Source organism: Branchiostoma lanceolatum, chromosome 6, assembly GCF_035083965.1.
Source record: "Branchiostoma lanceolatum isolate klBraLanc5 chromosome 6, klBraLanc5.hap2, whole genome shotgun sequence".
Taxonomy (NCBI): Eukaryota; Metazoa; Chordata; class Leptocardii; order Amphioxiformes; family Branchiostomatidae; genus Branchiostoma; species Branchiostoma lanceolatum.
Window position 1 is genome coordinate 783,691 of NC_089727.1, and position 14,630 is coordinate 798,320.

The window sequence follows — 14,630 nt, forward strand, 5'->3', positions numbered from 1 at the left end:
ACCATACATCAAATCACGTTCTCACTCAGTCAGACCTGGTGATCAATCTCAACCATCCTTTCACAGCTGCAGGGACCTTAAAGGTACTGAGTAGAAAGGTAGAACAAACACAATCAGACTTCTGAAACCAAAATCCAACTCTCAGCAGAAAATGCGCTTTCTGTACAGAATGTCTCAGATGTGGAACACAGGCGGCAATTAGCAAATAATTGGACTGTAACTATTGCTTTTAAGGAGACCATAGGAAGAATAGCCTCTTATGAGGCTAATTGTGGATCTAAATAAAACTCTAACTCAAACTGAGTACTAGTACTAGTAGTATCATCCGTACTCCGTAGTCCAGTGGTGAGGGACTCTGAACCAGGAGGTTGGGAGTTCGAATCCCAGATGTTGTCGCTCACCCGACATGCACGCTACTGGAAGGGGTTGCAGTCCTTAGGACAGGACTTTAATTAAGCTGTGGTTCACTCACTGTTCATTGTTCACTTCACTAACTGTTCATTGTCTGTTCATTGTAACAGACCGTTCGGTGTAATATGACCGGCTATATAGATACAGACACTTCTCGAAAAGACATTAGGAATTTCTCCGCCACAACAAACCTGCAGATACTGTACATGGCGTCCGTCTTCTCTGCAAAGACCAGTCCAGTGGAAGAGTAGTTTTTTGGTTCAAGATCACTTTCAAGTAGTCCCCAAGCAGACGTAACTTTCATTTTTCTCAACTCAAATTGAAGGCAAGAACTTGGTGAGAAACCAACAGCACCTTACAATCTGTGTGGGCCCTGGGAAGAGAACATGACATCCCCACATCTGCTTGGATATCATCATGCACGGAGGTAGAGGAGTTAGGGGATCTTTAAACCAACCAGGTGGAAACTTTCACTTTCACCTGTGGTGTCAGGTGTGAAAGACACAGGTGTAGCGTAGACAGGTGTATCCCTTTAATAGGGCTCTAACATACAGCAAGGACCTCAAAGATAATACCCTTACACCATATAGAAGGAGAGCGGACGAGCTAGCGCCCCGCTGGGTCCTTTTGTTTCGCCCCGCTGCGACCCATTGTGTATAGCTGGCGCGGCGCCATCTTTGAACCCGATGCGTGAATCGCGGTTCTCTATGCAAATGAGCTTCGGCATGACGTCACACGTGCCGAGCTTGAGCCGACCGGCAGCCGAGATGCCTCGGGTTTCCGACGATTTCCTTATTTGGGACACCCGGTAGGGTTCGGCTGACGTCATCATTCGATTGAGGACAAAATGGCGGTCATCCAGACATTTGAGTTTTCGTCGTGCGAGCAACATGGGTGAGTTTATGGTCTTTTTCGTCCACAAGTCTCCGTTTTTTAGCGTTCGAATTATAGATCAATAGCTATAATTTCATGTAGCCACAAAAAATTTGTATCGTTATTTTAGAAAGGTTTGTTTTTTTTCCTGAATAGCTGAAGGGTTCCTCGTTCCAAATTTGTAATTTTTGGCGCCGGTACCTGGGTAGATTTTCCGGTACCTGGGAGTGACTTTTTGTATAATTTTCGGGCCCGTCCGTGCATGGAGGTCCTTAGTTCGTGTCCATGGGTTCTTCGGTCATGATTTGGATAGCTATGTGTGTTTCCTTAAGAGACTTTTAGGTCTATTTATGTCGGCTCCCGATTGACATGTTTACCGGCATATTAAAGAAAGTATTTGCGAGCCAAGCCAAGCTAAGTTTGTAAGCCAAGCTCAGTCGGCATTATATTGCAATACCACGAGCAAAGTACAAAATACTATAACTTCTGCTAAAACGATCAGTTTTGTGGGAGGTTTGTGATGTACAAATATGATTTTGCAGATCTTATATTATACCTTGTTTGTTCAATGTAATTCAAAGGGAGGTTTGAACCACTTTGTACAGGGAAACTTAAAAGGATGTCTTATTTTTCTAAATTGCTGATATTTGAGAATATTGCTATCATTGTGCTTTGCCCTAGTCCTAAGAAGCCCCCCTTCAGGAATTGATATTTTGGTAGCAAAGGAGGGAAAATTGGACAAAGAAGTTGCACAAAGATACATTAAATTTTGCCTGCTATATACTTGTTTTGTTTCTATTTTATTTGTGTCCGGCCCTGGGTCCATATCAAAAACAAGGACAAAATATCAGTATGTATGTATCTAAATACATACATTTAGATATAACTTTGTGGGTATATGCATACATTACAAATCTTTTGACATGAGCTTCTTAATCTTATCCTTATTCAGATCACAAAGGAAACCTTGCAAGGGTTTGTAGAGTATGCGGCACGCGCTTCAAACCTCCAAAAGATCGGAAACCCAAACCTGTAACTGCATTTCGAGAAACCATTTTGTATCTGTTCGATGGTTTTGACATCATACATGACAAGGAGGACACTCATCCCCCCTTTGTGTGCGAGAAATGCCGGCTCACCTTAATCAAGGCACAAGCAAAGCTTAAAGATGGAAAAGGTGCAACAACAATGTTGGGTGACAAGATGGCAGACTTCCATCCACACACGGAGGACACTTGTACCATATGCAACTACAGACCAACTGGCAGACCAATAAAGAAAACTCCCCCTGGGTTGCGAGCGCCCTCCACAGCGGTACCACCTGAAAACGGCTCAACTTTTGACACACTCACTGATGGAGAGATTATTGACGAAGCAACGAGACACGGATTTGCCCATCTGGGGAGTGCTGGGAATGGTGATCTGGTTTTCGCCAAATATCAGGTCAAGAGCGTTCATGTCAAAATCCAACAGCAGGTCAACGTCAAACAGGACAGGACATGGGAGGTGTTTGTCCATGACAAACCACTTCCTCCATCCCACCCCATATATTCTTCCCGAAGTCTTCCATCCGTGCTCACCAAAGATACAAAGTCAAAGTTGTTTTTGGAACTAAAGGAAAGTTCCATTTGTGTTGGGAATCTTGGATATGACGAACTGTTGAAGAAAAAGAGAGAGGGAGTTGAAAATGTGGTCTTCAAGGGAGTAGATGGAAATGTCGTTGCAAGGGAAGAAACGGGTCCTCATACTGATGACCGAACGATCAGACACGTTGATTGTCATCTTCTCCTTCCGTCCAACAAGTTTTCGCCCAGATGCCCCACATGCACAGCACACGGCAACACGTTAAGAGGAGCACTACACAGGACAAGACACAAGAAGGACCTTGATGTTTCCCATTCATCAAGGGTCTCAAACAAACATCTAACAAAGGAACAGTTGATTGATAAGTCAAAGGATCTGCAGCGCGAAAAACGATTACAGAAGACCCTTGCCTCTAAAGCAAAGGACAGAGTCTGTGATGCTGTGGAAAAAGAAGGTTGCAATGTCAATGAAAATCAACATGTCTTCTTGCAGTCAGTTCTTAAGGCAGCAAAGCCAAAGCCAGGAATGCAGTTCGAAGATGGCTCCGCACAACAATTCTTGTTCCAGCAGCAAGTAAAGCAATCCCAACAACAAGATGCAAGAACTATGAGATGGCACCCCATGATGATCAGGTGGTGCCTGGCCATATTCTACACATCCAATGCAGCATATGATATCATGCGAAACTCTGGATTTCTTCAACTCCCCCACCGCACAACACTTCAACAATATGGAAAATTCACAGAACCCACCCCAGGTTTCAATCCTGATATACTCACAAAGCTCGGAGAAGTTTCAAACCTCATCAACCTGCCAGACTGGAAAAAAAACGTGACCCTTGTTTGGGACGAGATGAAGATCAAGTCAGGCCTTGTGTTCTGCAAATTGTCAGGAGACCTTATTGGTTTCACTGATCTGGGCGAAATCAACAACGAGATGAAGGATTTCGAAAGAAGGTGCCGCGAACAACAGCATGGAACAGATGAACAACCGGACCTAGCAACACATGTCCTTGCCCTAATGGTCAGAGGAATCTTTACAAATTTAGAATTCGTATTCGGCTACTACCCATGTCTGGGGTTTTCGAGCGACCAACTTTACCCAGCAATCTGGGATGGTACAGCCATCCTAGAGGACATGGGCTTCCACGTGCGGGCCTTTGTGTCGGACGGCGCTTCGCCAAACCGGAGGTTTGTCTCATGTTTCTGTAGAATAGATTCTGTTACATAAGGTCAGAGACACATTTTAAGTATTGCTGTATATTGTAGATGGAAATAAAGTGCATGCCAATCTCTAACATTTGCAGGCTCATTGATGGGTGAAGTCACAACAGTACAATTTGCATCATGTTTTGTTTCAGACACAGGACTACAGTAGATACCATGTGATGTGAATGAAAGATGCGATTAAGGGGCTTTGATTGTTTGACTACAGGTTTTACAAGATCCATGGTGATGATGACGCACAGCTGGTATACTGGACTACAAACAACCACCGACCTGGACACAAGATCTACTTCATCAGCGACGTGCCACATCTCGTAAAAACAACCCGCAACAACCTGGAGAACTCGGGAGCGAACAGGAGGACAAGAAATCTGCATGTGAGTTTTTTTACGTTTGTGTCCTTCTGTTCAAATGCTTTTGTTTTGAAGGTTACTTAGCATTGGTTATCTTCATTAATATTTTTTTTTCCAACAGTACGACAGTCAGGAAATCACCTGGAGGCACATCGTCAGCGTTTATGAGTGGGATCTTGATCCACAGCGCGTGGCATTAGGAATGAGAAAGCTGATCAAGCTGAAAACAGACCACGTTCACCTGACCCCATCCCTCCGTATGCGGGTCAACCTTGCTGCACAGGTTCATATTTGCTTTTGTGTTGTCTTCCAGTTTTGTGTACAGTTTCTTTTGGTGAGGTTAATGTCAATGGTAACATAGTTCCCAGCATGATTTCTTTATTGTATGTTGGCAATTTTTCTGCTTGCATTTAAAGATTATGTTAATATACCAATGTCTTAATATACAAATTTACTGATAATGTCTTAAGTAAGCCATGCACAGTAACATATACATGTAAACAGTGTGGGAAAAATTGTTTTGGATGACACTTAGCTGTAAACATGTCATGCATTTGTATTGAATGGTAAATATCAATCACATTATTTGTACAGGTCCTCAGCAATACAATGAGTTGTACCCTTGCCAGCCAAGGGCGCCATGATACCGAAGGAACCAGGAAGCTCATCGGCATGATGGACAGGTTCTTTGACTGTCTTAATGTCAAAAGTGCTAGGCAGGGAGACCGTACCAGAAAGGACGACCTAAAGCCGTATCGGGATGTCGAAGATGCCAGGTTCACAGTAAGTGTCACAATTCTTACTTTAAGTTCTTTATCTAGACTGGGAAGTAACATTCAAATGTTACATATATCGATAAGGTATAATATGCCTACTAGTTTTTTTTAAATTCTTGTGGGTCAAATATATAGCAGTATACACAAACACAAAAAAACAGCATGGAGTTTAAAAAGTTATGGCTTTATTACAATCAAACAACTCTACTTTCTTTCAGTGGCTGGAGAAAGAGTTCCTGGGCTACCTCCATCGATGGGAGCAGCAGGCTCAGCAGACCCCCGGTGTGACCAAGGATGTGAAGAACAGGATGTGTTTGTCCAAGCAAACACTTGTAGGGCTCAGGATGACAGGTACATTTGTTGCAATACCATAGTCACAGTAAATCAAGGATAAACGTTCTACTGGCGTAATGAAATGATCGAAGATGCTACCTGTTAGCTCCTTGCTAAGTGTAATGTTACCTTTATATTATGGCCCTCAATGTAATGTCTACATCTACATTTTTTTTCAGTTTTATCTTTTATAGAGCTGACAAAGACCCTGCTACAGGAGGAAGGTGTCACCTACGTCCTCAGCGACAAGTTCAACCAAGACCCCCTAGAGCAGCATTTTTCCAAGCAGAGGAGACGCTGTGGAGCTAACGAGAATCCCACAGTAATGGAATATGGTAGGAACGAGGTCAACCTTCATGTGATGGGGGAGATGCTTAGAGCTGTCAGGGGAGGGAATGTTGGAGGGAGGGCACAAGTGCCAATAGACTACAATGATGATACTCCTCTCGCAAAAAGGCCACGAAACAGATAGTTTTTTTTTTTAAGTCTGTGTATTATGCAACCACTTGTATGTACAGATTCTGCAAGTTATTTACAAAATGTCATCTAGTACATGTACATAACCTATGTATTGCCAAGCATGGCAGCAATATTTGTAATAATGATTACATTATCATTATGACAGGTGTACAAAATATGTAACAAGTTTTTATGGATCTACAGTACTAGTATGGACTGCAAGAAGTAGGCACAACTAGCGTTGTACAAAATCTGAAGGTGCAAGTACAGCTGAATGACTTCATGTATTATATATATATATACAGATAGAGACAATGTGTACAAGCCTATATATAACTGAAATACTGTGACATATAGCATCACAATGTTTTGTAGCAAGTATAAACACAATTGTATATAAGGCTGCATAATATGACTGCAAAGAGCAAAGGCCATACAGTCACCTGCACACAAAAGTGGAGTCATGAATCTTGTGAGTTCAATGACTTCCTTAGAGACTTTTCACCCTTTTTGGATGCTGCTGCATTGTGTACCAGCATGTAAGCATCAGCAAATGCTTTGCACCTTAGGTTGACATAGTACGAAAGGACCTTCTCCATCAAAGCTACACTAGCTTTCTCATCTGTTATGTCACAAGCAATGACGCACCAATACTTGTTCACCAGGAAGTCTGTCTCAAGTTTGCTTATTGTCTCATGTTTTATTCCTGTTGCTATACCCTGGTTAAGCTGCTGAATGTTTGCCGTTGACCGTACAATCTTTTCCATGGCACGGAAGAAAAGGTACACTTTGTCAGTTACATTAAAAAGACCCCCACGATCAACAGCATTTACCCATCCTTCTGTGTACTTCAGAAAAGATGTATCAGAGTGTTTGGTACCTGAGACCTTCCATTGCTCCAAAACTGAAACATAGAGTTCGGCAATCTTATTGTTGCACTTCTTATAGCGCTTCAGTAGTGCATGCGGGATATACCCTGCAACATACCTCAGCACTTGCTCTTCAGCCTCACTCATATTTCTAATGTCATCACTATTACAGTTACCACTTGAAGGTGGGGCATCCACATTGTGCTTCATTTTCAACAGGCCCTCAAAAACTTTCTTTGTAATGAATATATATAATGATGGGCATGGATCCTTCTTAAGCTTAGACATGAGATTGTTCCACAAACTGTGGAAGACCTCACCTGAGCATAGCTTGTGATATGCAGCCCACATTACTTCATTACCAGCAGTAAAGAGAACTGAAGTATCTCCAGCAGTTATCACAGAAAAAAGTAGAGTAAACAATGTTAAGATGAAGTTCTTAGAGTCAACATTTGGCCAAATATCTAGAATTTCTGTCGCTGTTCTTCTTGCTCTGTTTCCTGGAGTCTCCATACTTCCAAATGTGACCTTCCAGGCGGGATTGTTGGTGGCTTCTTGTAAGGCATCTGTCAGGAGCTGGGGTCCTTCCTGCAGGGCATCCTTTTCCTCAAACTTCGAAGTTGGCCTCTTGACTAAAGAAAAATACAAACAAAAACATGCAAGATATATTAATTGTAGAAAATTGCAATCACGAAGGCTGTAAGGAAGATAGCCGTCTTGCTCTCCAACAAATATTGTACAGGAAACTATTTGGTATATATTTATAAAGTCTCCATATTCACCTTTGAGTTTGCGACGTGACTGGGTAGCTTTGCGGGGTCCTTTCGCTGACGTGTTGTTAGAAGCGCCCTGTTCGTCGCTTGTGTTGGAAGTCCCTGGTTGTGGGGCTTCAGCTGTGACTGTGGAAGAAACAAGAGGCACAAATTGACTGACAGGTAGGGTGTATAAAAAGCCTTCTTGGTATAAACTAGATAAATATTTCTACAGATTGGATAGGTAGCTTTTTCAAAGCTATTCTCGATACAAGCGGCTTGTATGGATGGTCAATTGATTTTGGCACGCCGGGCGCTTCTACGCCCCCCTCCCCAAGCCGCGACAAAATATCAGATCGGAGCGCAAAATATATCAGCAACAACATCAAAACAATCGAACTTATTCAACGGTACATTTTCATATAACGTTAGGAATAATCATGAGTCGTTAACTTACTGGTTTCTGGGTGTTCCTTCGACTTGTGTTTGTCAAACCATCGGGCGATTTTGTACTTTTTCCCGCATACTTCGCAAACGTATAATTTACTCGCTGCAGCGTTGGTCACCGCATCGCTTTGATCATCGCCGTCGGAGAGATCATCTTCCACGATATATTCTTCTGACTGTAATGAATCTAAGTCCTCCTCAAAGTCACTGAAATCGAAATCGCTCCACACGTAATCATCATCGCCGGGTCGCGCCATGTCTGGACGTAAAAACAATGCAAGATCGCCAGAGCGCGCGCGTGGGCTGTATGCAAATCAGGGTAATTCGCACCTTGACGCGACATTGACTTTTCACACCCGTTAGGAGCATAGTACAATGGAGACTTGGGTCGTCCGCTCTCCTTCTATATAAAACCTCCTTGCTTACACTCAGTGTGCGTGTTACTTACCTTCTCGTACGGGTTGATCGGTGCCAGAAAATGGAATATAATAATTTTCGTCCAATTTTGGGGGCAAGAATCGATTTTCTTCCTTATTTAGAACAGGCCCCAAACACAAACCATTTTCGCAACAGATGACAAACCTACATCCTCGTCTGACAAAATTCGACCTGTGTAAGAAATTTACCAGCATTTCCTCTTCGGTACAGGCTAGATAAATATCGCAGATCGTAGAAGCTCCGGATATGGTGGAAATATAATATAAGCGGGCGGCAAAGTGGATTTCGCACGCCGCATAGCTCGCATACTTGCAGCTTTTCTACGCTAACACGCGCCACAATCAAGCTACGGTGGTCGCAGGGAAGGGCATAATGATCTACCACCTACCGTACATACGCTGCAACAATGCACGAGTTGCCCAGGTCCTATACTGCAGCAGAATCCGCCAGGTTTTCGGCAAAAGGCGGTCCCCAAAATATTACAAGGGCGCCGCCATGTTGTCCGGCCCGGTGCATGACGGTCCGTCCTTCCAACAGGCAGTACAGAAGCGCCCTCTGGCGAGAAACAGGGTGGTGTGCAGGTGAACTTCACTCGTTGGCATACCAGTAACATACGCCAATTTCTCCTGTTTTGTAGGATTAGCTCTCGCCAGTATTTAACTAGTGTATGGGTGCGAAAAAATATAAGCAACAAGCCAGCTGAAGAGAAATCTGTTTTGAATCAATATTTGTCCAAGAATCCAGTTTACTAATCACTGAATCAGTATGGTTGGAATTTCGTGCATCTGTTTGTATATCCTTCATTTCAGGTTTTCAACTTGTGTTGTCATGGGCTTTAGAGACAGACTGCATGGTCGTCCCCTCTCTCAAGATCTTTTCATTTTAGGCGCAGAAGTTTTAATAGAAGGCTAAAATAGAAGATTTGATAACTGATGCCGTTGAAATTAAAATTACAGTTTGCAGACGATTATAATTTTCTTTTTTTTGACCAAAGCTCTGATAGAACGGTTTTTCACAGTCCATGGAATTTTGCTTGCCACTACCGCAGAAACTCTACCAAGCTCACAATAAGGCCACGTTGATTTGATTTGACAGATAATATCCTCTGGGAACCAAAAAAACTGATGCGAACGTGAAAAAAAAAAAATTTGGCAACTTTTTCGCACAGAGTATGGTATAGCGAATAATAGATTCTTCATTTTCACTTTTTTCTCATCTTCTTGACTTTTGAACTGATTTTGGTATTCTACCACAGTAGTGTCGTTTTCCAACGTTTTTTTTTCTGCATATATTTGTGCATTTTCAGTACTCCGTGGATCAAGGAGGCTGTCTGGATAAGGAAGTCAACACCAGTGATGAACCGGGACGAGAGGCTATACAAGTTTAACCACGTTTGGGATTGTGTTCTCGCCGCAAAAACGCCACCTACATCTGCTACACATAGCGGCGAGAAGCAGTACTCCTGTCAGAAGCTCCGAGGAAGATGTCTAATAGACACCATAAGTAAAGCAGATGAGAGACATTACTGGTTGTGTAAAAGAACTCCAATATCCTAAGTTCTACCAACCTGAGAGACAGCCAGACGGAGAGTCGGACAGAGAAAGAGCAAGCCTGAGAGCATGACAGACAGACAGAGAGCCAGACAGACAGTCAGACAGCAATATTTTCTCTTATTTATTAATTCTGATGTTCCCATATATTTTGTCTAAATATTCAGATGTGCTACTAGAACAGAGTTGACAAATTATACCTTCAAGCAAAAAATGAAGCTTTATTTCGAAGAAACGAAAACATCTTAAACAAACGTATGTTAACATGACTAAAGCTTACAAAACCTACCTAGTACCTACATAGAACTAAAAAATTGCCTGTTAAAATCTTAGTCTATAACATGTAACAAGTACATGTCGGTTCTGTTACAACAAAACATATTAGATACAGGTAGATCACCAACAGCACTAGTCTTTCTCCGTTCATTTTCAACCACCAAAAATCATTCTATCGCCTATGTCAAAAAGAATTCCTAAAGAAGAACATAGTAAACTTAATAACTTTCTAAAACATCTAGCTAGGTTAACAGCAGAAAACAAGAAAAATAAACGTCACACTGGTCAACTGACCAAAAGTTCAAAACACAACAAAAGTTGGACACGATATCGCAAAACAAACTTTACATGTCCACATATGTACTATGAGGTTAGCAAAAACTTCAAATACATTTATTTTGAACCATCACTATCTTCTATATCAGCAGAATTGTTAACGTTACATGCCAGGGAATGCTACAAGCTAGATTTCCTGCATGCAGTCCAGCAGTACAATTACAAAAACATTTGTATGAAGGACACTAAAGTAAACTAAGTCTAAAGCAAACTTTACATACAGTCACTGAAGACAGTGGTTTTTGGTTGATGTTCTTTCTCAGAACTGTAAATATCCAGCGAAGCCAATGAAGTATCCTCCCACTAGAGCTTACAATTACCCAGTTGGCTAAACTGTCTGTTGCACTCCTCACACCATCACAGTTTCTTCCCTGTCTGGCTTTGCAAGTTAGGTTCTACATGACAAAGCTCACTACTCATTCCTAAAAACTGGAGGGTTTATCACTTGTGAGTCTGCATGTGTTTCTTCAGATTACTTAGCTGACTGAACTGACTGCCACATTCCTCACACTTGTACTTTTGTAGGGTTTCTCACCAGTGTGAGTGTGCATGTGTTTCTTCAGACAATCCAGCCGACTAAATTGCCTACTACACTCCTCACACCTGTATGGTTTCTCACCAGTGTGAGTCTGCATGTGTTTCTTCAGAGTACCCAGCTGACTGAACTGCCTGCTGCACTCCTCACACTTATAGGGTTTCTCTCCAGTGTGAGTCCGCATGTGTGCCGTCAGTACATGCAGGTGACTAAACTGCCTACTGCACTCCTCACACCTGTGGGGTTTCTCACCAGTGTGAGTTTGCATGTGTGTCTTCAGAGTACCCAGCTGACTGAACTGCTTGCTGCATTTCTCACATTTGTAGGGTTTCTCACCTGTGTGAGTGTGCATGTGAGTCTTTAGACTATCCAGTCGACTGAACTGCCTGCTGCACTCCTCACACCTGTAGGGTTTCTCACCAGTGTGAGTCCGCATGTGTGCCGTCAGTACATGCAGGTGACTAAACTGCCTGCTGCACTTCTCACACCTGTAGGGTTTCTCACCAGTGTGAGTTTTCATGTGTCCTTTCAGAAGACTCAGCAGACTGAACTGACAGCCACATTCCTCACATCTGTAGGGTTTTTCACCTGTGTGGGTCTTCATGTGTTTTTTCAGATTACCCAGCTCACTAAACTGCCTGTTGCAGTCCTCACACCTGTAGGGTTTCTCCCCTGTGTGAGTTTTCATGTGTGCCTGAAGGTGTTGCAGCAGTCTAAACTGCCTGCTGCACTCCTCACACCTGTAGGGTTTCTCACCAGTGTGAGTCCGCATGTGACTCTTCAGACTACCCAGCTGACTGAACTGCTTGCTGCATTTTTCACACTTGTAGGGTTTCTCCCCAGTGTGAGTCCGCATGTGTTTCTTCAGACTATCCAGCGTAGTGAACTCTTTGCTGCACTCCTCACACCTGTAGGATTTCGTTGTTGCTCTCCTGTTGGAAAATCCACCTCCAGATCCTCTCTTGAAGTCACTGCTGTTTGTTGCCATGGTTTCTGAAGTTCTTGAGTAAAAAGATGAGACTTAATTTTCCAAATATTTTGAGTTTCCTGGACAAGAACATAGGACATCATACGGACCCGAAAGAAGACAAAAAACAGTCACAAAACCAGGATGAAAGAAAACTAGGATACTGTATTAAACTGGTATGACTGTTCTTTTTCCACAGTCTTGAGAATGAAAAATTTTAATTTTAAATTTTAAAAAAAATCTTATCTCAGGTTTTCCTGAACATAACGATTCTCTTATACAACAATATGGCTTCACTACTTTACCTTACCTTTTATACAACATTTTGACACACAAAATTAAGCACCTACCAAAAACCTCTGATCCTTCTCAAGTTGAACTGAACCGAAGCCTATAGCTATGTCATGTTACCTGAATGGTCAGAGATATCGTATCAAAATTTTTTATAAAGAGTTTGTTGGTTGGTAGCACTACTGGCCACAGACTTTCTGCAAGATCCACTGCAGCTGCTGACAAAGTCACGTGTTCTATCTCAGGGCTCGAAATACTGGGTGCATGTGCACCCAGTGCACCCAATTTTGGAGCTGTGCACCTAATTTTTTTACTGTGGGTGCACTGGTGCACGCAAATATTTTCGTACGGTTTAATGTGTAAGGTATCACTGCACACTAGTAGACAGCATATTCTTGACATCTAAGTGTAAGAAAATAATACAATCTTTGTTGTAGTACTTGTTTAAGATTTTGATGTTAGAATTTTGAGTTAATTTCGATTTTGAAAGCTTCAAAACTGCGTGCCGAGATCGCGTGCCAAACGCGCATGAAGAGGAACAGTAAGGTTTGTCATTAGGTTTTGCTTACAATAGTTACATTCTACTTTATTTTATGTGGTGCACAAAACATTTTTTTTTGTGCACCCAATTTTTTAGGTTGGGTGCACCAGTCAACCTATTCCAAAAACTGAATTTCGAGCCCTGTATCTGCATAGTGTGACGTAAAACATTTGGGTAACGCTAAGTCCAATATTTTGGTGTTGGCAATTACATCCGGACACAAGGTTTTCATCAGCTTGTTGTACTTACCTGTAAAATATCTTTTGGACAATCCCGTCTTCAGCTGCCAGAACAGGACACAGGAAAACAGGTGAAGCCTTCAGCAGGGCAGGTTACAGAGTCCTGCAGGAAACAAAACAGGATGTAACCAGATAGCCCTACATTTGTGAGCAAATGCAGGATATTCCATTCCCCAGTTCGTCCACATGCGATGAATAGGCTGATCTGAATCCAGTCCAGAAATCACCCATGCAAAAAGGGACTGTTCCAAAAATTACCCTAAATGTTCTAATTACAATATTGACTAATATCAAGTCACTTCCTTGTGCAATCAAGAGGTTTAATTTCAGTTTTAAACAAATGTATAAAAATTTCTGGCCACTTGATTTTGATTTTATGGCACAAAAACTGAAAATGTGTATTTTTGAGTGAAACAAAAAACTCAATCTAAAGTAAATCAGCCCAGTTTATAATATTAGCCTATTTTCCACAACATCTGACGTACAGCAGTTTTTTAGCCTCCCCCAAGCCCCTTCATTCACCAAAAACTGCACATAAACAGTTAGTGAATCTCCCCTCGACTCCGGTTTCTGCGATGATGGAAACCAGATGTGAGCGCGGGAAACTCATGAGGGGAGGCTCATGTAGGGGTTTACAGATTACTTTTTGACAATTCATGTAGTTTAATTCTTTCTCGTTTCTTTGCACGGATCAACTTTGGCCATTTCAGAAAGGCAATTCAGTATGATATACCAACACTACTGTTTTGGTCATTAGTTTCAAAAAGTTGATTTAGATTCCGTAACCCCTACCCACCCCTTCGTTTTTGGAACCAGGACCACAACATGTTTCTCAAAAACAACGTTTAAACTTCGCCTTTCACAAAAAGCAGCACTACAGAATAACGGGTTAAAGTTTGTTACTTGTTCCAGATATACTCAATCTAATGTTACTGCTGTCCGAAGCGTGTTTACAAGAAGGCGAGGTTGCTTTTTGAGCCGTTCAAAACTTGTCAGTGTAACACGTTGGTGTTTCGTGAGACAAAGCGTACCAAAATACGTGCTTTTTTCCTCACAAAACGTAGCCGTGGCGACTAACGAAGGGAGTTTTTGCTTGATATTACATATACGTAATATCAAGCAAAACCCCCCTTCGTTAGTCGCCACGGCTACACAAAACGATACTTATAGAGCAGACAATTACTTCGTACGTACCTGAGATATATGTAGGATACAATCCCGACGGTTTCAACCGAAACAGTCTCGTTGAAAGCGAAAGATGACGAAAAACCTCGCTACTTTCTTTCCCACCACAGCCAACACGTCGTCTGGTGGATAGAGGCAGGGGGCTGAAAATGAGCTCCGCGGAGCTGTGATTCATGAGGCAGTTTGTTG

At 42.2% G+C, this 14,630-nt stretch overlaps 3 protein-coding genes across 6 annotated transcripts in view; all 3 read right to left on the minus strand.

Annotated features, from left to right (window-relative positions):
* LOC136436065 (kelch-like protein 9) overlaps positions 1-9,043 on the minus strand; it is a 42,235-nt gene extending 33,192 nt beyond the window's left edge. For all 3 annotated transcript variants that reach the window (XM_066429773.1, XM_066429772.1, XM_066429771.1), the window contains exon 1: positions 8,910-9,043. The gene's annotated coding sequence lies outside the window, so the exon portion shown is untranslated. The remainder of the gene's footprint in view (positions 1-8,909) is intronic.
* On the minus strand, positions 5,389-8,470 carry LOC136436064 (uncharacterized). The gene is made up of 3 exons (XM_066429770.1): positions 8,094-8,470; positions 7,667-7,783; positions 5,389-7,516 (listed from the first exon to the last, which is right to left on the minus strand). Exons 1-3 carry the CDS (start codon positions 8,338-8,340, stop codon positions 6,477-6,479), a joined length of 1,404 nt encoding a protein of 467 aa, XP_066285867.1. The 5' UTR covers positions 8,341-8,470; the 3' UTR covers positions 5,389-6,476.
* A 1,185-nt stretch (positions 9,044-10,228) lies between the features above and the next one.
* Positions 10,229-14,584, minus strand: LOC136436073 (zinc finger protein 492-like). Of its 2 annotated transcripts, none has more exons than XM_066429784.1 (3): positions 14,451-14,584; positions 13,267-13,359; positions 10,229-12,211 (listed from the first exon to the last, which is right to left on the minus strand). In XM_066429784.1, the coding sequence occupies exon 3, from the start codon at positions 12,204-12,206 to the stop codon at positions 11,160-11,162; it is 1,047 nt and encodes a 348-aa protein (XP_066285881.1). In that variant the 5' UTR covers positions 12,207-12,211; positions 13,267-13,359; positions 14,451-14,584; the 3' UTR covers positions 10,229-11,159. The 2 variants fall into 2 exon arrangements, with proteins under 2 accessions (XP_066285881.1, XP_066285880.1); XM_066429783.1 differs by having other exon boundaries at positions 10,229-12,219.
* Positions 14,585-14,630: the final 46 nt, after the last annotated feature.